Source organism: Ptychodera flava, chromosome 15 (genome assembly GCF_041260155.1).
Source record: "Ptychodera flava strain L36383 chromosome 15, AS_Pfla_20210202, whole genome shotgun sequence".
Classification (NCBI taxonomy): domain Eukaryota; kingdom Metazoa; phylum Hemichordata; class Enteropneusta; family Ptychoderidae; genus Ptychodera; species Ptychodera flava.
This window is the reverse complement of record NC_091942.1, coordinates 31,241,649-31,264,357: the sequence shown is the minus strand read 5'-3', so window position 1 is coordinate 31,264,357 and position 22,709 is coordinate 31,241,649. Positions and strand designations below refer to the sequence as shown.

The window sequence follows — 22,709 nt, the reverse complement described above, 5'->3', positions numbered from 1 at the left end:
AACAGCAGTTTCAGCACATAGATCGAGACAAAGGGATGCACAATAAGGCTGATAGGTGAGAGAGAATTCACAGAAGTGACTAGAGTATGTCCATGAAAATATTTGTACTAGTTTGTGAAATTCTGCCTGGGGTTATAGTTTGTGCATCTGAACAACTCAGGCTGGTGAATGGTACACAAATATGTGTAACTAAATATATGTAACAGTGGAAGAACTCGAGATAAAACAAGGGACAGTGTTTTCTCTTAACATTTCCAAACATGCTGGCAAAAACTTACTTCAGCTCCTGAAAGGGAACATAACTCTGATAACTTAGGTATTCATCAGACTGGGAATCAAGGAATCCTACCTGGAGTGTTTTGACAATGGACATTATTAAGAATTCTGATACAAGAATTATTCTTAATGTATATTTTGTATTGAACAATTCAATAGCCATCAGAGTGCGATCTCATCTCAGTTGAAAGAGGTCATTTATTTTGTTAACCCATTTCATTGATATGACCACTAGAGGGCGCTGTATAATAACCAGAGACTCGCAGCATTTAGAGAGAAAGCAGGTGATTTTGATAGTTTCCTTTAACTTAACTTTAAGTTCTACACACTTCAATTGAATTTGGAAACATGAGGCTAGACAGTGGAACCACCTAATGTGAAATTTTTTATTTTGAAGAAATGTAAATGCAAATGCAATACTTTCATTGGCTGTTTGTAGGAAGCTAAAATTCAAGGCTGAAAATATATATTTGTGATTACCAGTAAGCAACTCTGTCGCACATCTTGCGCATTGCAAACTGGCAAAACAAAGAACAATGGACACAGAAACTTGAAGTTGGCTTGGCCATTTTATTTTAATATAGAGCTTAGCTTTAATTTCAAAATTGCATATCATGTTTTTAATACATTGTATGACCATCCCACTTCATGTTGGCTTTCTACACACTTTCCTGAATATATACATGTGACTTAAACATATACAGTATAAAATGAATGTTACAAATTGGGCTGAGAGAAAATTGTTGATGCCATTATAAAAACTGGAATTCCTGCAAAAATATACTTGTTTGAGTCTATTACCAGTGCAGTTTGTCGATTTGAATCGCAAGGCACAGTGTGAAATATACATACCGGTATATTTTATGCAAATTCCAAAATGGCCAATAAGTGACTGGAATGTAAAGTGACATTGTGCATATGCACACACAGATGTATGGAAGCCATTGATGTTGTTTGCAAAATGGTAGCTCAAAAATACATTATGGAAAACCTGATTTTTAATATCTTAGAATAGTTTGTCACATTTTCCACCCAATAAAAGTAACTGCCTTAGCACTACATAAAAAAGAAAACTTGCAAGTACATTAATTACTGATGTACAAATGAAGTGGACAGTAAAATGAAATGTTATTTGTCTATATAACATATAAGGGTACTCATGGATATGATATAATTTGTTGACTTATTTGTAGCATATGTGAATTGTCTTAAAGTAAGAAACAGTATTGATTTTTTAATATCTTAGAATATTTGGCACAAGTCCAGTAATTTGTCAAGATATTGGTAAAATAAGAAAAACTTTAAAAATCTACTTAAAGTACAAACTTGGTTCACAGCACACCAAAAAGCAACTGAGCAAAAGCTAAGACATACAAATTTAGAGTGGCTAGCACTAAGGGCCAAAATAAATATGTATTTTCTTGTACAACACTGAAATCTTTGAAACTGGGTAGCTTAGTTTGAAACTTGTTTGTTCACTATCCAAAAAATGCACACGTTTAATCAACAAAACTGATATAAAATGGAAAGATTATGGTCAGCTGGCTTAAAGTAGGTTTACATGGTTATTCAAAACATATTGTCCTCCTCTGCCTTTCATTTTAAAAACAATTTTGTAAAAATATATATGATAATCAATATATTCACATTTTTAAATCGCATTTTTAAATTTTATCAATTTGTTCAAGAATAATGAAATCAATATAAATTTTCTTTGCAGCAAAACATGTTGATGGTTTCATCATAATCGCATAAAAGTACTTCAAAAGATACAGTAAAATCCTTAATTTTCATGGGGATTTAATTTTACAATTTTGATGTTTGAGATATTTCACAGGATTTAACTTCACAGTTTTTGCCAGTAAAATAATAGATTCTATTGTTATTTAATATTTTCACTGGGATATAATTTTAGCGGATTTTATGTTCCTTTCATCAAAAATAGCAAAATTAAATCCATGTGAATAATAAATGCTTTTAACAGTATGCAGCATGATGCAAAGCTAAGGGATGTGACTGGATACAGTCCTAGCACATTTGTAGGTTTATCGAGGTATCAATGCAGAATTTCTTGATGGTCCAGTCCCTCCTGGCTACAGTCCTGCACACCTTACTCTAGCTGAAAGGAAAATCAAAATGAGAATTCTGAAATTCAGTTACAAGTAACAGGCTATACTGACCATCATCTGACCTTTGACACTGAGAGTATATTTCGGTACTCTTGTTGTCCCCAGTGATAAGCATTTCAAAAGTGCTTTCGTGAAAGATGGTAGGCAGGTAATGTTCTATGAGAAGTATATTCAATGCAATCAGATATCCTATAAAAAGGACAGCATAAATGTTGACTGGGGTTCCCTAATCATATATTGATGTTCCCCAACATTTAGCAAAAACACGGAAATATGTACATGTAATATTATGATGTGTTAATATAATTGTTTTGCATTGTCTGACCAGCTCTAACTGGAAGACACAATATTTTTACTGCACTTACCTTGCAATAAGGTCAAGCTTTGCAGTAGAAAACAATGAGATGATACCAATATTTGCTGACGCAAGTGGGTTAAACCTCAATAAATGGTGGAAACATTCAAAACTGCAGCGCTTGAGTTGTATTAGGGTGTATTTTAAACACCCTTGCTTTTTTGAATATATAATGTAATAACTATAGTGCTTGTACATGTACAAGCAAACTACTTACGTAATATACGTAAGAAATCTCACAGACTGAATGCTAACTTGGATGTTGATGTTGCATCCTTGCAGTCTTTCAGCAAAATTTTGTACATCCATTTGGTTAGTCTCATTGATCTCAGAAAATAAGAAAACTTTGCAGCCAGCTGAGAGTTCCCTTTAAAATGGATAAAGTTTGTTGGAAATGAAGAAAACATTGAAATAAAAAATATGAGTCATTTGATTACCATAATGATTATTGTATGGCTGTTTTCTGCAAAATTTTCAACAGCTTTGCAAACAGCAAAGATAGCGTGCCAATGAAGGTTTTAAATTGTAAAAGTACTACATCTAATATATTTGTTAACATCAAACATCTTAATATTATACATTATTATGTAGTACATGATACACAAGAACAACTCATGCATAAAGCATTATATATACCACCAGGAGTTGTTCATCTTTCACTAAGTTTAGAGCATTCTCTATTGATGAAGGCATTATAGACTCAATGCGGTTATGCTGCCTTTGAAGCTGTTGATTAATCAGATGCAATGTTCTCATACAGACCTGCTAACAAAATATATTTTCTATGTCAATATGAGAAGCATGTCTTAATCCCCATAAAATCCAGAGAACACTTTGATCTCTGGCAAACACAAAACCATGGAAAGTGAAAGGCACTAGAATAAGGAACTACCTTGCTATTCTGATGGTATCATCCTGACAGTTTTGTACTTTCACAAATGTATCCACCTCATCCACGATGAGTACTTTGATGTCAGACAAATCAAAGCACTTATAATTCTTTGAATAGTCCCTGGTTGTGCTTGGAGTCCCAGTGATGATCTGGGTATTAATTGTCTTAGTTTTTGGCCCTGGGAAAAAATGCATTTTAATGTAAGGGACTGGTCAGTTTCTTCAGCTGGGGGGGGGGGAGGGGGGCAGTGGATTCATGGGGATCATCCTGTTTTTGACTTTGGTGATGGGGGGGTCACCTTGTTTTTGAAATGCCCAATAGGGGGGGTCAGTGTGTTTTTGAATTTTGACACAGGCTCATCATTGCCTAAAATGCTAGTGTCAGCCACAAATTTCATCATTCAGTTGTATTTTTCGGCGCGCCCTTCGGGCGCATAACTTTAACAATCAGTCATATTTTTCAGCACGCCCAACTTTAACATGTCAAGCATACATACATCAGAGATATGTGTATGTTCAATATATTTCAGCGTGCTCTTCAAGCTCATTACTTTAATATATATCAGACATTTTTCAGCATGCCGTTCAGGTGCATGACTTTAATATACAGGCATATATATCAGAGATATCAGGATGTTTCATATTTTTTGGCGAGCCCTTCAGGCGCCGTACTTTAATAAATCAGAGATATCTTGATGTTTGCTAAGTGAAAGTGTACCATTATGAAATCTGCATTTCATATGAAAAGGATGACAAATTCCTGATACTTTTCTGTTCTCTCTATGAGAATTCAGTATGAGAAAGCAACATGCACAAATATTTCACAATATATATTTGATACAGTGACTTATTTTAGAGATAGAAAAATGACAAGATATCTTTCCTTCTCATTGATGCAATTATTTCCTTTGTGTCACAGGTTTTCTGTAGAAAGATGCTTTTTTATGAACAAAATAACAGTTAAAAAGGCAGTTTTTGTCATTATTAGCTGTGCTTTTATGGTTTCAATGTTACAAGAAAAGGTTCTCTCAGACACTGTACACATCAGATTTGGCTAAAAAAGCTCTCTATGGCTCCTCAGGAGATTTAATTGGATGGTTGGCAAGTCTTACACCCATCAAAGTTTTTGATTCACTGCTTTTTTCCTCTTTGATATTAATGATTGACATAGAATGACTATTCAAAATATAAATATATGTAAAATGTAAAATATAAAATATATATATATATATATATATATATATATATATACGAAAATGGTTTGCTTGTCAATGCAGGCAAAGTATAGTGCTCAATGCATTTCTGCATTGAGCACTATACTTTGCATTGAATATGCATGCCCACCTGCAACACAATATAAACAGTTCAATTGCCGCCAAACCTTCACTCCTGATGATTGCTTAGCGCATGAAACAGACTGTAGAGTGACAACTACAAGTTCCTAGATTCTCAGTATATATATATATATATATATATCGAAGTATACAGATGTCCTCGAGGGAAATTACAGTGCTCAATGCAAAAAGCAGAGCGTTATAAATAAACAGATTACTTCAAGTACAAAGTAATGAAATCTATTACTTAAGTTTCATGCATCTTGCAATCCTCAGATAGAGTGAAAGGATTATTAGCTCGACACTCTTACATATATGATCGGGACGAACCATTCTATTTGTAGGTAGTGTTAAAATTCGATAAATAATATTTGTTTTGGTGGCGACATTTTGAAACCAACTCAGAGCGTTTGTTTAACAGTGTAGATTTGTCAGCATTGATAATGTGCAGCTTTTCTGATATACAAAGATTACATCGCTTGTTCATGTTAGAGTAGCTCAATGCTTTATTAATGATTGACTATGAAATATCAAAGTCTTGTCCTTATTTCTTAAGTTCCATACATATTTTGATAACTCGGTGTCGTTTTTGTATCTCTCGTTGTGGAACGACTTCATGTGATTAGTGTAGCGCGTCTTGAAGGTGTTATCAGTGAGGCCGATATAAACCCTCTCTCCGTTGTCCTCCGTTGATATGTTGGCCTTGTACACCACGCCTTTGACTTGACAGTTACCCTTCAAGGGGTATGCCGACTTAACCCTGCAATTGCAATCAGCTGGTAAGTCCTTACGCTGTTCTCCGGAGATTACCCTCTTATTGTGCGATTTTATTATACTTGCCACTGAGTTCCCTTATGAAAATTTTTAGCCTGCTGCACAGTGTTCCTGCACAGGTGCGGCACTAGTGCAACAGACACTTACTGTAACTCAACTGTAAGGCGACTTTTTCGCATGCAAATTAGCTGCTGCCGCACAGGCGCAAGAAATGATAAAAACAGTAACTGTGCGGCAGCTTTGTGCAGGAACTGTGCAGCAATATACAGCAGGTTGCGGCAGCTCTGCTGTAAGGCAATTTTTCTCATGCAAATTAGTTGCTGTCGTACAGGTGCAAGAAGCAATGAAAACAGTAACTGTGCGGTAGCTTTGTGCAGGAACTGTGCAACAATACAACAAGTTGCAGCAGCTTTGCTGTAAGGTGATTCTTTCGCATTATACACATTAGCTGCACTGAGCAAATATATAGTGCAAGAAATGCTGAAAACAGTAACTGCAGTAACTTTGTGTTGGAAATGTGGAAGCCTGTGTTTGCACAATAGCCCTTTGAACTACAGAGTACCTGAAAGACTGTGCAGGAACTTCACAGAAAATTGTGGCATCTTGCAGGACAGCTACCAGGAGTAGGTAAAATTTGCGGCAAATTAATTTGAATGTTACTGCAAATTTGCCGCAAACACAAAATGCAAAATTTCCTTCATAAGTTGGCATAATTCCACAGCAGTCAGCTCAGGGATAAACTTTTACCAATTTCAGCAACAGTAAGAAAACTAAATACATTATTAAATAGACGAGAGATACTGAAAACCAAAGAAGCAACACAATTAAGTGACAGCAAAATTTCTTGTATTGTACCATAAGTTTCAACGTTTTTATCTTTTCCAACGATGTAATTATTATATTGTTGGAAAAGATACGTTCAGCTCAGATATGTACACAGAAGTTGTAAAATCGCTTGTGTAAACATGGCCAATGTTAGTGACACCGTTGAAAACCTGACAGACTGTGGAAGGCACAAGATGTGTTTTATCCAACTAAGCTCTGAAATACCAGTTTCACAAGAAAAAATGGTCAGCGCAAATAAAGTTATTGTTAAATAACAAGATGCTTCGCTGAACTCTGCTGAATGAAACAGTCCCCGATTATGGTTTGTTTGAGCTTGATGTGCTACCAAAATTATTGAGAAGTGGATATTCCAGAGCACACCCACCCCCGAGGCATTTCTATTGAAATTTCACATCAGAGTTCACGTTTTCCTGTTTTTGTCCGCTTGACCTTTGACCCTCAGGTAACTCGTGACTAGAAGGTTTAGATTTAGATAAAGGAGAATCATGAATCTCAAGGTAAATACATGATGTTGTAGCTGAGGGACAACGTTTGAAGTCGGGTCATTTATAGATCTGAGTCTTGCTGATTTTTACCTGGGTTATCAATTTCAAACTCTGGCCCGAAACCACAACCTGGTATTTACAGCTACACTTAATCATACTAAAATGTCATCTTACTTCCATTCATTCATTCTGTAGGCCCTATTGTGAAAAACACACCAAGCAATAAATGATCGATGTTTTTTCAATATTTATCTCTAGGCACCCCTAAAGATTCAAGTAGATGCCAAACTTATTTCACACTATATTTGTACACTTGGTATTTCTGGATACACTGGTTTATTTCTGGTATCAATGATTATTGATATCTACTTATTTTTGCCTGCATTCAGTTGTATTCATTCACGAATGTAGTATTTGAAATTTTATCATAACAAACAACACTCTTTGCTACACCGTTTTCTGGTTCTTGAAGATGCCATAAATTGTTTTGAGAGAGTGGAGGTGCCACAGCTAAAGAAAAGTGTCAGTGACTTGTGTTGAAGAATGAATTATGCAGAGCATGATGCGAGTCATTGATAAAGGAAAGAGTCAAGTGTTGAATTTATGACCTGAAATGACACAGTGTTGAAAATTATAGGCTAACTGGAGGCCGACAGAAGTGTTGAAAATTATAAGTGTCAACAAATGACAGCACAAAGGTCTAGCCTGAATAGCTTCGCGATCGTGGAAATGTGTCAGAACTTTCCCTCATTCAATATTTTCTTCTTCATCGTTTCTTTTCTTTTCGTTTGTGTGAGTTATATTTATACATGTAAGGCTGAAGCTTATAGGCCTAATACTTGATCAGTTGACAACTGATCAATTCATTAAAACCTAATTTTATGACAATGATTTTCTGTCATTATATTTTTGTTGGCATGTCCTGTCATAAAAACTAATGGTAACAAAATCTTTATGTCCAGTCAGTAAGTAATCCAACCTACTAATTTTCCAAACCTATCATGAAACTTTCGTAGATATGTGTCAGAGCGAACTTTCCCCCATTCAATCTTTGCTTCATCATCATGGTTTTTTTTTTGAGAGTTGTAATTTATACAACCTTTAATCAGTTGAAAAGGGATCAATTCATTAAAACCTAACTTATTGACTTATATTTGTCGACTTGTCCTGTCATAGAAACTGATGGTAACAAAATCTACATATAGGCCTACTCGTACTCAGTTGGTGATCCGACCTACCCATTTTCCAAACTCCTTATTCTAAGACTTCACTCGTTTTACAGGTTTTAATTCTACATATAACGTACCGTATGTGAGATTTATGCATTAAAAAGTAAGACTGTATATTTTAGTTTCCTGAGATATCCTGATATACATAAGGTCAGCTGAAAGTAGAGGCAATAAACTGAATGGATTTTATCGAACTTGATAGCCTACAACTCATAAAAGCGTTCTGTTATAAAAAATAGACGCATATTTCTACTATTGAGATCAAAGTGTCAGTAAAGTGTTGTATCTCAACTATTTTGGAACATTTTTGAATAGAAAACATGCAATTACCACCATCCGTCATCGTTCGAAAGCGGTTTGGCAGATATGGATGCAAATTATCGGACAGGGCCTCACACTCTCAGCCTTCGATCGTCTTTTTAGCCAGGCAACACGGCGGCGCTGCGAGTACCTCTGACGACTATGGGCCGGGTGGTCTATGCTGGCTTCCTTCATCACCTCCAGTGGGTCAAACATGGCCATGGTGCAATGCAATGCTTTACGATAAGCACAGTGTGTGAACTAAATCAGAAAGCAAGTTTGATAGATTGTTTATCAAAGCTATAAAAAACGAAATCGGCCGACCATTATCAGGACTCATTTTGTTGACAACGAAAGATGTCCATGTGGCCCCAGGTAAGCTTACGCGTGGGTGCAGCGTTGTTTCAAGTTGGATAGTCGATCGAAGGCCCTGAATCGAAGTTTGAGGCCGAACCTCGGGACTGACTTGTGTAAAGCAGTACCGAGGTTCGGCCTTCGGCCTCACACTTTCAATCGACTATCCAAGCAACCGTGACGCTCACCACCTGCACGGTGCACCTGTGATCGATATCAGCTCACTTCACTACTAGTTAAACGCGTACATCCTACGGTACACGCGTACTGTACATGACCAGTCAGCAAGTTAGAAAATATTTGTGAAAAATGCAAAGATATATTCATATTCGTCATTGGATAATAATGCATTTTGTGTCAGAATTTCAAAACTTCAGTAGTCGTATGAAAGTCTGCACGCGACGGTAGAACTCCGTATGTATACGGTATATCCCCGCCCGGCGCCCCACCGCACCGCGGCCCTAGCTAGCTCCGCTGCCCCGTTGAACACCTGACCTGGGCAGGTCACCGGGTCAGTAAACTTGTGATATTTGGCGCGCAGAATACGCTTTTCCGTCTGCAAATTTACACATTTCCGCGCGTAAACTGACTTGAGAGTTCGATGACTCCTATGGTTATACCACGCCAGGGGGGCGCACACCGATACACTCGTAACATGTCGAGTTTTATACTTTTCGTCGTTAGGCGCAGGTAATTCTTCATTCAAACTGCGAAATAGTGATAAACATACAAATCTGCAAGATACCTTAGAGGTTAAATCAATCAAGATGTGCCAATTCCAAGCCTTTTATTTGTTTTCCTTCCGCATCAAAAAACTGCCGAAGTGCATAGGGTAAGCGACGGGGGTCACGTATCAATGGCGTTCGAAAATGGTGTCAGGCAGTAAATGGAAGAGCGTCACTCACGCTCTCGACCGACCGAGTAAAAAATACAGAAAAGTGCAATTTCTGCCGAAAATCGAAGAAATTAGCGCATGAAAACATTCTAAATTTAATGACATACAAATTAGGGGTTACCGACTCCAATTTTGTTTTGCAAAAATCGCGTTAATTAACCATTTACCACCGGAACCTCCAACGGGGGTGCCGACGACTGACGGAATAAATAGAATTTCATCTCTCTCGCGAGACTGAAACGGGAGTTTAAGAATCGCATTTTTAGTCAAATTTCGGGATTTTTATCACACAATTTGTATACCACCATATTCCTGAAATCGTAGAGAACCTGGAGCACCAAAATCACGCCGTTCTTCGACCTATAGCGCGAGAACGGGGCAAAATAAGAAACGAGATTACAATCGTGCACCGGCAAAAGATTTTACTATATAGGAGTAAAAAGACAGAGAAAAAAAGATTAAATTCAAATTGTGGTACGATTTATTTTAAATGCCATGTTCATTTCATGCCACAAGTATCTTCAAGAGATTTTCTTTTGACTCGAGAAGTTTCATGTAACATTTACATTACTGTCATAGGCTGCGATTTGGCTTTATGTTCTCTGAATTTCTTGTCCCTTCACTATGCATTCTGAAAAATACAAATCGTTCAGGGAAGAGTATAAGTCTTTACCGTTTGACCAAACATTTTAAACATCGCAATTTGATGAAAGACATCAATAATTATTTGAAAAGAGACAAAAAAGTTGAAAACTTGAAGCAAAAAAATGCATATACATTTATGATTATTAAATTAATAATGATCAAATGTCAAACAGCGGACAGCTCGCCGTATGTTGTTTACATACCAACGGCGGCGACGGGCGACAATCTGCAAAATCTCAGCACTTACTGTAACTGTTGTGAAACGAAAGTGAATTCGGTATGAATCAGTACTCAACGAAAATTTATCTGTAGCTAAACATAGCGATGCAACGATTACAGAACATAAATAGCGATGAACAGACGGACGGTACATTGACTTACATTTGAGAATGGCTCGCAGAGGCTGGATGATTCGATCCCGGTTCCGGTTGCAGGTCTCTCCGAACCGTGTGTACATACTTAGAAAACATAGTCAGCATTTTTACTGCTGTTCGCGTTCACAAATTTTGAAACCCGTCTATCTCTGGTGCTGTATACACGTTTTTCCAACACTGTGATATCATTTGCCTGGCGATTCCATAGAAAGATCGCGAAATTGTCCACTAGATAACTCGCTAACAACAAGTACACAGCCGATGGGCAGACAGTCCATGTAGCGACAATGAAGATGCTAATGATATGCAGAATGTACAAGTTTCAGGTTTCGTCGACCAACTTCCCCTCTTGGGTACAACTTCAAACTCTGAAATACCAAGTTACATAATTCAATAGCAAACTTGTGGAAGTTTCCAAGTTCGTGGGACCCTCTGCCAACTTGCCAACTTACTTGCCAACTTTCAATGGGGAAGTTGGCGGGGGCCTCTGCCAACTTGCCAACTTACTTACTTGCCAACTTTCATTGGTGGAAGTTGGCGGGGGCCTCTGCCAACTTGCCAACTTACTTGCCAACTTTCAATGGGGAAGTTGGCGGAGGCCTCTGCCAACTTCCACCCATTAAAGTTGGCAAGTAAGTAAGTTGGCAAGTTGGCACAGGCTTCCGCCAACTTCCACCCGTGAAAGTTGGCAAGTAAGTTGGCAAGCTGGCACAGGCCTCCACCAACTTCCACCCATGAAAGTTGGCAAGAAAGTAAGTTGGCAAGTTGGCAGAGGTCCCCGCCAACTTCCACCCCTGAAAGTTGGCAAGTAATTTGCCAAGTTGGCGGGGGCCTGTGCCAACTTAGACTCATGAAAGTTGGCAAGTAAGTACGTTGGCAAGCTGTCAGGGGGCCTCACCAACTTTCCAGTTGTCAACTTCCACCCATGAAAGTTGGCAAGTAAGTTAGCAAGTTGGCATATGCCCCTGCCAACTTCCACCCATGAAAGTTGGCAAGTAAGTAAGTTGGCAAGTTGGCAGAGGCCCCCGCCAACTTCCCGGTATGAAAGTTGGCAAGTAAGTTGGCAAGTTGGCACAGGCCTCCACCAACTTCCACCCATGAAAGTTGGCAAGAAAGTAAGTTGGCAAGTTGGCGGAGGCCCCCGCCAACTTCCACCCATGAAAGTTGGCAAGAAAGTAAGTTGGCAAGTTGGCACAGGCCCCCGCCATCGTCTGTTACATATTCAATAGCAAACTTGTGGAAGTTTCCAAGTTTGTGGGACCCTCTGCCAACTTGCCAACTTACTTGCCAACTTTCAATGGGGAAGTTGGCGGGGGCCTCTGCCAACTTGCCAACTTACTTACTTGCCAACTTTCGTGGGCCGAAGTTGGCGGGGGTCTCTGCCAACTTGCCAACTTACTTGCCAACTTTCAATGGGGAAGTTGGCGGAGGCCTCTGTCAACTTCCACCCATTAAAGTTGGCAAGTAAGTAAGTTGGCAAGCTGGCACAGGCCTCCACCAACTTCCACCCATGAAAGTTGGCAAGAAAGTAAGTTGGCAAGTTGGCAGAGGCCCCCGCCAACTTCCACCCATGAAAGTTGTCAAGTAAGTTGGCAAGTTGGCAGAGGCCCCCGCCAACTTCCACCCATGAAAGTTGGCAAGTAAGTAAGTTGGCAAGTTGGCAGAGGCCCCCGCCAACTTCCCAGTATGAAAGTTGGCAAGTAAGTTGGCAAGTTGGCACAGGCCTCTGCCAACTTCCACCCATGAAAGTTGGCAAGTAAGTAAGTTGGCAAGTTGGCAGAGGCCCCCGCCAACTTCCACCCATTAAAGTTGGCAAGTAAGTAAGTTGGCAAGTTGGCACAGGCCCCCGCCAACTTCACACCATTAAGTTGGCAAGTAAGTTAGCAAGTTGGGAGAGGCCCCCGCCAACTTCCACCCATGAAAGTTGGCAAGTAAGTAAGTTGGCAAGTTGGCACAGGCCCCCGCCATCGTCTGTTACATAATTCAATAGCAAACTTGTGGAAGTTTCCAAGTTTGTGGGACCCTCTGCCAACTTGCCAACTTACTTGCAACTTTCAATGGGGAAGTTGGCGGGGCCTCTGCCGACTTGCCAACTTACTTACTTGCCAACTTTCGTGGGCCGAAGTTGGCGGGGGTCTCTGCCAACTTGCCAACTTACTTGCCAACTTTCAATGGGGAAGTTGGCGGAGGCCTCTGCCAACTTCCACCCATTAAAGTTGGCAAGTAAGTAAGTTGGCAAGCTGGCACAGGCCTCCACCAACTTCCACCCATGAAAGTTGGCAAGAAAGTAAGTTGGCAAGTTGGACGAGGCCCCCCGGCAACTTCCACCCATGAAAGTTGTCAAGTAAGTTGGCAAGTTGGCAGAGGCCCCCGCCAACTTCCACCCATGAAAGTTGGCAAGTAAGTAAGTTGGCAAGTTGGCACAGGCCCCCGCCAACTTCCCAGTATGAAAGTTGGCAAGTAAGTTGGCAAGTTGGCACAGGCCTCCGCCAACTTCCACCCATGAAAGTTGGCAAGTAAGTAAGTTGGCAAGTTGGCAGAGGCCCCCGCCAACTTCCACCCATAAAAGTTGGCAAGTAAGTAAGTTGGCAAGTTGGCACAGGCCCCCGCCAACTTCCACCCATGAAAGTTGGCAAGTAAGTAAGTTGGCATGTTGGCAGAGGTCCCCGCCAACTTAGACCCATGAAGTTTGCAAGTAAGTAAGTTGGTAAGTTGCACAGCAAGTTGTCAGAGGCCCCGCCAACTTCCCTGAATGAAAGTTGTCAAGTAAGTTGGCAAGTTGGCAGAGGCCCCCGCCAACTTCCATCCATTTAAGTTGGCAAGTAAGTAAGTTGGCAAGTTGGCAGAGGCCCCCGCCAACTTCCCTGTATGAAAGTTGGCAAGTAAGTTGGCAAGTTGGCAGAGGCCTCCGCCAACTTCCACACATGAAAGTTGGCAAGTAAGTAAGTTGGCAAGTTGGCAGAGGCCCCCGCCAACTTCCACCCATGAAAGTTGGCAAGTAAGTTGCCAAGTTGGCGGGGGCCTGTGCCAACTTACACTCATGAAAGTTGGCAAGTAAGTACGTTGGCAAGCTGTCAGAGGGCCTCACCAACTTTCCAGTTGTCAACTTCCACCCATGAAAGTTGGCAAGTAAGTTAGCAAGTTGGCAGATGCCCCTGCCAACTTCCACCTATGAAAGTTGGCAAGTAAGTAAGTTGGCAAGTTGGCAGAGGCCCCCGCCAACTTCCCAGTATAAAAGTTGGCAAGTAAGTTGGCAAGTTGGCACAGGCCTCCGCCAACTTCCACCCATGAAAGTTGGCAAGAAAGTAAGTTGGCAAGTTGGCAGAGGCCCCCGCCAACTTCCACCCATGAAAGTTGGCAAGAAAGTTAGTTGGCAAGTTGGCACAGGCCCCCGCCATCGTCTGTTACATAATTCAATAGCAAACTTGTGGAAGTTTCCAAGTTTGTGGGACCCTCAGCCAACTTGCCAACTTACTTGCCAACTTTCAATGGGGAAGTTGGTGGGGGCCTCTGCCAACTTGCCAACTTACTTACTTGCCAACTTTCGTGGGCCGAAGTTGGCGGGGGTCTCTGCCAATTGCCAACTTACTTGCCAACTTTCAATGGGGAAGTTGGCGGAGGCCTCTGTCAACTTCACCCATTAAAGTTGGCAAGTAAGTAAGTTGGCAAGCTGGCACAGGCCTCCACCAACTTCCACCCATGAAAGTTGGCAAGAAAGTAAGTTGGCAAGTTGGCAGAGGCCCCCGCCAACTTCCACCCATGAAAGTTGTCAAGTAAGTTGGCAAGTTGGCAGAGGCCCCCGCCAACTTCCACCCATGAAAGTTGGCAAGTAAGTAAGTTGGCAAGTTGGCAGAGGCCCCCGCCAACTTCCCAGTATGAAAGTTGGCAAGTAAGTTGGCAAGTTGGCACAGGCCTCCGCCAACTTCCACCCATGAAAGTTGGCAAGTAAGTAAGTTGGCAAGTTGGCAGAGGCCCCCGCCAACTTCCACCCATTAAAGTTGGCAAGTAAGTAAGTTGGCAAGTTGGCACAGGCCCCCGCCAACTTCCACCCATTAAAGTTGGCAAGTAAGTTAGCAAGTTGGGAGAGGCCCCCGCCAACTTCCACCCATGAAAGTTGGCAAGTAAGTAAGTTGGCAAGTTGGCAGAGGCCCCCGCCAACTTCCCTGTATGAAAGTTGGCAAGTAAGTTGGCAAGTTGGCACAGGCCTCCGCCAACTTCCACCCATGAAAGTTGGCAAGTAAGTAAGTTGGCAAGTTGGCAGAGGCCCCCGCCAACTTCCACCCATGAAAGTTGGCAAGTAAGTAAGTTGGCAAGTTGGCACAGGCCCCCGCCAACTTCCACCCATGAAAGTTGGCAAGTAAGTAAGTTGGCAAGTTGGCAGAGGTCCCCGCCAACTTAGACCCATGAAAGTTTGCAAGTAAGTAAGTTGGTAAGTTGGCACAGCAAGTTGGCAGAGGCCCCGCCAACTTCCCTGAATGAAAGTTGTCAAGTAAGTTGGCAAGTTGGCAGAGGCCCCCGCCAACTTCCATCCATTTAAGTTGGCAAGTAAGTAAGTTGGCAAGTTGGCAGAGGCCCCCGCCAACTTCCCTGTATGAAAGTTGGCAAGTAAGTTGGCAAGTTGGCAGAGGCCTCCGCCAACTTCCACCCATGAAAGTTGGCAAGTAAGTAAGTTGGCAAGTTGGCAGAGGTCCCCGCCAACTTCCACCCCTGAAAGTTGGCAAGTAAGTTGCCAAGTTGGCGGGGGCCTGTGCCAACTTACACTCATGAAAGTTGGCAAGTAAGTACGTTGGCAAGCTGTCAGGGGGCCTCACCAACTTTCCAGTTGTCAACTTCCACCCATGAAAGTTGGCAAGTAAGTTAGCAAGTTGGCATATGCCCCTGCCAACTTCCACCAATGAAAGTTGGCAGAAGTAAAGTAAGTGGCAAGTTGGCAGAGGCCCCCGCCAACTTCCCAGTATAAAAGTTGGCAAGTAAGTTGGCAAGTTGGCACAGGCCTCCGCCAACTTCCACCCATGAAAGTTTGCAAGAAAGTAAGTTGGCAAGTTGGCGGAGGCCCCCGCCAACTTCCACCCTTGAAAGTTGGCAAGAAAGTAAGTTGGCAAGTTGGCACAGGCCCCCGCCATCGTCTGTTACATAATTCAATAGCAAACTTGTGGAAGTTTCCAAGTTTGTGGGACCCTCAGCCAACTTGCCAACTTACTTGCCAACTTTCAATGGGGAAGTTGGTGGGGGCCTCTGCCAACTTGCCAACTTACTTACTTGCCAACTTTCATGGGCCGAAGTTGGCGGGGGTCTCTGCCAACTTGCCAACTTACTTGCCAACTTTCAATGGGGAAGTTGGCGGAGGCCTCTGTCAACTTCCACCCATTAAAGTTGGCAAGTAAGTAAGTTGGCAAGCTGGCACAGGCCTCCACCAACTTCCACCCATGAAAGTTGGCAAGAAAGTAAGTTGGCAAGTTGGCAGAGGCCCCCCGGACACTTCCACCCATGAAAGTTGTCAAGTAAGTTGGCAAGTTGGCAGAGGCCCCCGCCAACTTCCACCCATGAAAGTTGGCAAGTAAGTAAGTTGGCAAGTTGGCAGAGGCCCCCGCCAACTTCCCAGTATGAAAGTTGGCAAGTAAGTTGGCAAGTTGGCACAGGCCTCCGCCAACTTCCACCCATGAAAGTTGGCAAGTAAGTAAGTTGGCAAGTTGGCAGAGGCCCCGCCAACTTCCACCCATGAAAGTTGGCAAGTAAGTAAGTTGGCAAGTTGGCACAGGCCCCCGCCAACTTCCACCCATTAAAGTTGGCAAGTAAGTTAGCAAGTTGGGAGAGGCCCCGCCAACTTCCACCCATGAAAGTTGGCAAGTAAGTAAGTTGGCAAGTTGGCAGAGGCCCCCGCCAACTTCCCTGTATGAAAGTTGGCAAGTAAGTTGGCAAGTTGGCACAGGCCCCCGCCAACTTCCACCCATGAAAGTTGGCAAGTAAGTAAGTTGGCAAGTTGGCAGAGGCCCCCGCCAACTTAGACCCATGAAAGTTTGCAAGTAAGTAAGTTGGTAAGTTGGCACAGCAAGTTGGCAGAGGCCCCGCCAACTTCCCTGAATGAAAGTTGTCAAGTAAGTTGGCAAGTTGGCAGAGGCCCCCGCCAACTTCCATCCATTTAAGTTGGCAAGTAAGTAAGTTGGCAAGTTGGCAGAGGCCCCCGCCAACTTCCCTGTATGAAAGTTGGCAAGTAAGTTGGCAAGTTGGCAGAGGCCTCCGCCAACTTCCACCCATGAAAGTTGGCGCAGGCCCCTGCCAACTTCCACCCATGAAAGTTGGCAAGTAAGTTAGCAAGTTGGCAGATGCCCCTGCCAACTTCCACCCATGAAAGTTGGCAAGTAAGTAAGTTGGCAAGTTGGCAGAGGCCCCCGCCAACTTCCCAGTATGAAAGTTGGCAAGTAAGTTGGCAAGTTGGCACAGGCCTCCGCCAACTTCCACCCATGAAAGTTGGCAAGAAAGTAAGTTGGCAAGTTGGCAGAGGCCCCCGCCAACTTCCACCCATGAAAGTTGTCAAGTAAGTTGGCAAGTTGGCAGAGGCCCCCGCCAACTTCCACCCATGAAAGTTGGCAAGAAAGTAAGTTGGCAAGTTGGCAGAGGCCCCTGCCAACTTCCACCCATGAAAGTTGGCAAGTTGGCAGAGGCCCCCGCCAACTTCCACCCATGAAAGTTGGCAAGTAAGTAAGTTGGCAAGTTGGCAGAGGCCCCCGCCAACTTCACTGTATGAAAGTTGGCAAGTAAGTTGGCAAGTTGGCAGAGGCCCCCGCCAACTTACCTGTATGAAAGTTGGCAAGTAAGTTGGCAAGTTGGCAGAGGCCTCCGCCAACTTCCACCCATAAAAGTTGGCAAGTAAGTAAGTTGGCAAGTTGGCGCAGGCCCCTGCCAACTTCCACCCATGAAAGTTGGCAAGTAAGTTAGCAAGTTGGCAGATGTCCCTGCCAACTTCCACCCATTAAGTTGGCAAGTAAGTAAGTTGGCAAGTTGGCAGAGGCCCCCGCCAACTTCCCTGTATGAAAGTTGGCAAGTAAGTTGGCAAGTTGGCACAGGCCTCCGCCAACTTCCACCCATGAAAGTTGGCAAGTAAGTTAGCAAGTTGGCAGATGTCCCTGCCAACTTCCACCAATTAGTTGGCAAGTTGGCACAGGCCCCCACAGTTCCACCCATGAAAGTTGTCAAGTAAGTAAGTTGGCAAGTTGGCACAGGCCCCAGCCAACTTCCCTGTATGAAAGTTGGCAAGTAAGTTGGCAAGTTGGCACAGGCCCCCGCCAACTTCCACCCATTAAAGTTGGCAAGTAAGTTAGTTGGCAAGTTGGCAGAGGTCCCCGCCAACTTCCACCCCTGAAAGTTGGCAAGTAAGTTGGCAAGTTGGCGGGGGCCTGTGCCAACTTAGACTCATGAAAGTTGGCAAGTAAGTAAGTTGGCAAGCTGTCAGGGCCTCACCAACTTTCCAGTTGTCAAGTAAGTTGCCAAAGGGCAGAGGCCCGTGTCATCTATTATTGTCTTCTCATTTACATATTTTTCGTGTAACCCCATGTTCGTGTCGGCTACATAGACTATCTGCCAGCCGATGGTACCAAAATCTAACTTCGCGCCGATCAAGCCTCATGACGTTAACGGAAGTGCGATCTATAAATCATTACGCGATTTATAATGTAGTCCCCTTTTTAAACGTTGGAATTGACTCTACATTATTCACCAATCCGTTATGTTTTATACTTGATAGAACAAGTATAATGAAACTGGTTATTTTCATCATAGAAAGACTCAAAATAGAGTGAAATTTCTTTCAACACGACGATTCAATATCAATGCGCGAAGTGAACTTGATGAACCGTGACCTCAGAGTGTAACATGTCGGCTGCTCTCAGTCTCAGCGCTGGACGTTGGCGAAGTAGCGTATTGGATTTTCGTACAGCGGTCGGGATGGGTGTGACACACCCCAAAATTGTGCTCGGCAATACAACTCTAACGCTGAAAACATGGACAAAAGCATTGAATATCAATCCAGTCATAACAGAAAGCGAGATTTTGTTAGCGATGACAGGACACAGACTTAGCTTCAAGTTCAAGTGCTGGGCACTGTACGTACGTACCGTATATACTGTATACACTGCAATATAGCGTGAAATCTGAGCACGTCCACGGCTCTGTTTGGAGCCAAGGTACTACTTGTAGTAGCGGGTCCTGCGACATTGAAGTTTATTTGTTTGTTTCTACAATGAAAAGTTCTCATCTGTCGATATTTTTAAGGTACAGATTTGCAGTAACAAAAGTCTACGACGCGTCCTTACACAAGTTACAGACCATCATAGATTTCGTTCGAAACTGTTTCAGTGCATTTTGGTATCACTCGCAGAAAATACAGAGTTTAACCTGCAAGTCAGACAAGTCCCTGTTTTAAAAATTTGTTCTCCTAAAAATTTAGTTGTCGATTGAACCTTGATTTACCAAACCAGATCGTCGAAGGGGTACTCATGTAATGATGTTACATGTCACTGCTGTATAATACAGATGTACTCTTTATATCCATCATCCTGCAATGTTGTTGAGTTTAGGCCTGTGTCGCTTTCACCAGCTGAACTGTGCTTTAAAAGCTGTCCATTATCTAACAGTTTTTATAATTTAAAAGTTGGATTGTCTGTTATAAAAATAAATGAATGTAAATATAAATGAAAGGTCAGTTTTGTTTTCTTGAATATAACTGGTCACGAAGTGCAATGGTACACTGTACTCTCGGTAATGAAATAGTCGGCAATATGCCCATCAATTGCTCCATATTTGCAGCATTAACCAATAACAATCTGTACATGTAATGTCATTTCTGGTACATAAGCTGCACACTTTGATGGCCTGCTGCACACAAGCTGCACACTTCAAGGTCTGTTGTACACAAGCTGTACACATTTTACATTTGCCGCACACAAGGTGTACAGTATGGAGATTATTGCACAGAAGCTGCACAGTTTTGTCTCCTGCTGCACAGTTTCTGCTCAGATTAACACTGTGCAGAAACTGTGCAGCTAGCTGCATTTTCCTGCACAGCCTCTCTTGCACAGCTTTCCTGTGCAGCACTAGTGCAGCAACTCTACGGCAGAGCTGCCGCTAGTCTACAGCAGAGCTGCCGCACAGTTTCATTTTCATAAGGGTTGGTTTCAAAATGTCGCCACCAAAACAAATATTATTTATCGAATTTTAACACTACCTACAAATCGAATGATTTGTCCCGATCATATATGTAAGAGTGTCGAGCTAATAATCCTTTCACTCTATCTGAGGATTGCAAGATGCATGAAACTTAAGTAATAGATTTCATTACTTTGTACTTGAAGTAATCTGTTTATATATATATATATATATATATATATATATATATATATATATATATATATATATATATATATATATATATATAATTTTTGTCCACCTTTTGTTTACCTATGTCGCGCGCCGGGGGGGGGGGGGTCACCTTGTTTTCGAAATTTGGAATAGGGGGGTCACCCTGTTTTCAAAATTTGGAATAGGGGGGGTTAGCCACTTTTTGACGTCGGCAAAAAATAATCCATCCACCCCCACCACCCCACCCCCCCCAGGCCGAAGAAACTGACCAGTCCCTAAGCACTGTGGGGGAAAAGTCAAATTTTGATTTTCAAAAAAGCGGGAGATGAAAACTACATAGTTACTCCACCAAGAGTTGAAATTGAGCCCAAACAAAATGATAAGACCTACAGAATATTATAAATCATGGCAGGTAAAAGTATCTGTACCCAGCTGCATTCTACCTTAATTTTGTAGGCATGATTAAAAAGAATTTTTCATAAAAATGGCAAATAGTGAAACTAGCATTTCTAACATTTGAACTGCAGGTTGGTTGTACAGCTGTTGTAACTTTGTCAAATCAGTTAATATGCGAAGCAAAGTGCATATATTTGTTCATATTCAAGCTACTGAAGCAAGCATCTCTGAAGATGAAAGTTTATACATATCAAGAATTTACTTTTTTAATGTTGAATGTTATCAACATTTTTTTAAAATTTACAAGAGATAAAAACAAAAATTGACATACATCTAAATTCAGAGTCATGAATAGTCAATGCACTGGTCAGATCACCATACAGATCATAGAGACTTTCTGCTATCAGTTTGGCAGAGTCAGCAGATTGGGCCAGGAGGACCACCTTCTGAAAACAACACATTGCTATGTATGAGAATAGAACGGGACAGTACATTATTCGTTGACTTGATATATCTTATGGAAATGCCTCTTAAGCCTTTAAAGTTTTCAAATGCCTCTGACAGAACAATGCATCAACTCAGTTCAGACAAACATCATATGACCTTGCCATATGGTCTTCATACTATGGACTGTACTGCTTAATTTATTACACAAATAAATTGAAAGTCATTTCCTAAAATCCAGTGAATAAAGAATCCTACACTTTGATTACAGGTTTTTAATAAAAGTAAAAGTAATCCTACATCCCCAGACAACTTTATTTGGACTACTGATTTCTGGCTGTCCAACAGGATTACTGCTCATTACCATATTGTGTCAGTAATGACATCGACATTAAGCTCTCCTTCTATTGTCAATGGTTATAATGATGCAGAGCAGTACTTTACAATCAAATACAATGAACTCACAGTGTTTCATATGCTTCCTTGTTGACTGGTACTTTTTCTGAATCATGGGCAATTGACTCAATGTAAACTTGGTGAAATTGAAACCATGAATCAATCAATCGATTGATCAACAGCTGTCATTTTTGTCATTCTGTATTTGCCTTTGCAGGCAAGGTGTTTGAACGGAAGATGTAAACAAAGGTGATGTGACCAAACCTGTGTAAACTGATCCCCAGCTAGCTTTACCATTGTGAAGAATCTGTATTTACCATGTTGTTCTCTTTTAGGGAAAAACCTTCCTTTGATAAAGACACTGAAAGACATTCAAGATTTTGATAATGGTCATGTATTTCATTTCCTAGAGTTGAATATGTATTTCCTATTGGATCACTGCTGTGACACACAAATGGTGTGTTATGAGACAGCATTTGTAATGTTTTGGGAATTGAAATCAGCTGCACTGATTTTCATTATTCATTTTTGTCTACGGCTATTTTTTCCTTTGGTAACATACAAATATTATGTAGATAGGACAAATAAGTTGTCTGAACAAGATATTTATACTGACTATAGCGTTTATATGCATAGTAATGTTATCTAAGTTTTGAACACAATTGTAAACTCAGATTTACAACTCTTAATTGGCAGGGTGTCAAGCAGGATTTCTGACTGCATCAAGAGGGCATAATCAACAGTTAAGTGGCCAGCAGTGTATAACTGTTCTCTTTATTCTCAATCATCCGGTATTTAAAAATATGTTATTCAAGTCGGTGTTGTACACATTCATTAATTGCCCAATCAAGAGTCATTAATTAAGTATCAGTGTCTACTTTGAAATATTAAAATTCATCTCATTCAGTCACTTGATATTGAATTTTGATGCGTTTTGAGTATATGTAAGAATTCAATTAAGCTGGTCAGAAGAGGGTTATCTGTTGGTAATTTCAACTTAATTCATGGGGACAATATAATTTTCTGAAAAATGTTTTGAATTCAACAGGACATCAAATTGGAGTTACAAATACAGTGTTTTAAATCAGGTTCAAATTTACAAAATACAGTATCCAGTCACCCAGAAGAGAAAAGGCAACACCACTTGACCAAATAATCATATCTGAAAGTGAACAAAATTTAATACATGGAAGAATTGATAAGTTTTTCGGCATTTATCAATTTGAAAGTGT

The 22,709-nt window shown here is 41.5% G+C and overlaps 1 protein-coding gene across 1 annotated transcript; it reads right to left on the bottom strand.

Moving 5' to 3' along the window:
* Positions 1 to 828: 828 nt before the first annotated feature.
* On the bottom strand, positions 829 to 21,832 carry LOC139151898 (ATP-dependent RNA helicase DDX25-like). Its single transcript, XM_070724935.1, has 5 exons — positions 21,742 to 21,832; positions 20,969 to 21,080; positions 3,653 to 3,830; positions 2,978 to 3,127; positions 829 to 2,395 (listed from the first exon to the last, which is right to left on the bottom strand). Exons 1-5 carry the CDS (start codon positions 21,772 to 21,774, stop codon positions 2,392 to 2,394), a joined length of 477 nt encoding a protein of 158 aa, XP_070581036.1. The 5' UTR covers positions 21,775 to 21,832; the 3' UTR covers positions 829 to 2,391.
* Between the last annotated feature and the right edge of the window lie 877 nt (positions 21,833 to 22,709).

Excerpts from the sequence above, each read along its gene's own strand:
- LOC139151898 (XM_070724935.1), bottom strand. The coding sequence starts at position 21,774 with ATGGTAAAGCTAGCTGGGGATCAGTTTACACAG. Across the intron at positions 21,081-21,741 it reads CTGGGGATCAGTTTACACAG|GTGGTCCTCCTGGCCCAATC; the intron begins GTTTGGTCACAT and ends TGTTTTCAGAAG. Across the intron at positions 3,128-3,652 it reads GATACCATCAGAATAGCAAG|GGAACTCTCAGCTGGCTGCA; the intron begins GTAGTTCCTTAT and ends TCCATTTTAAAG.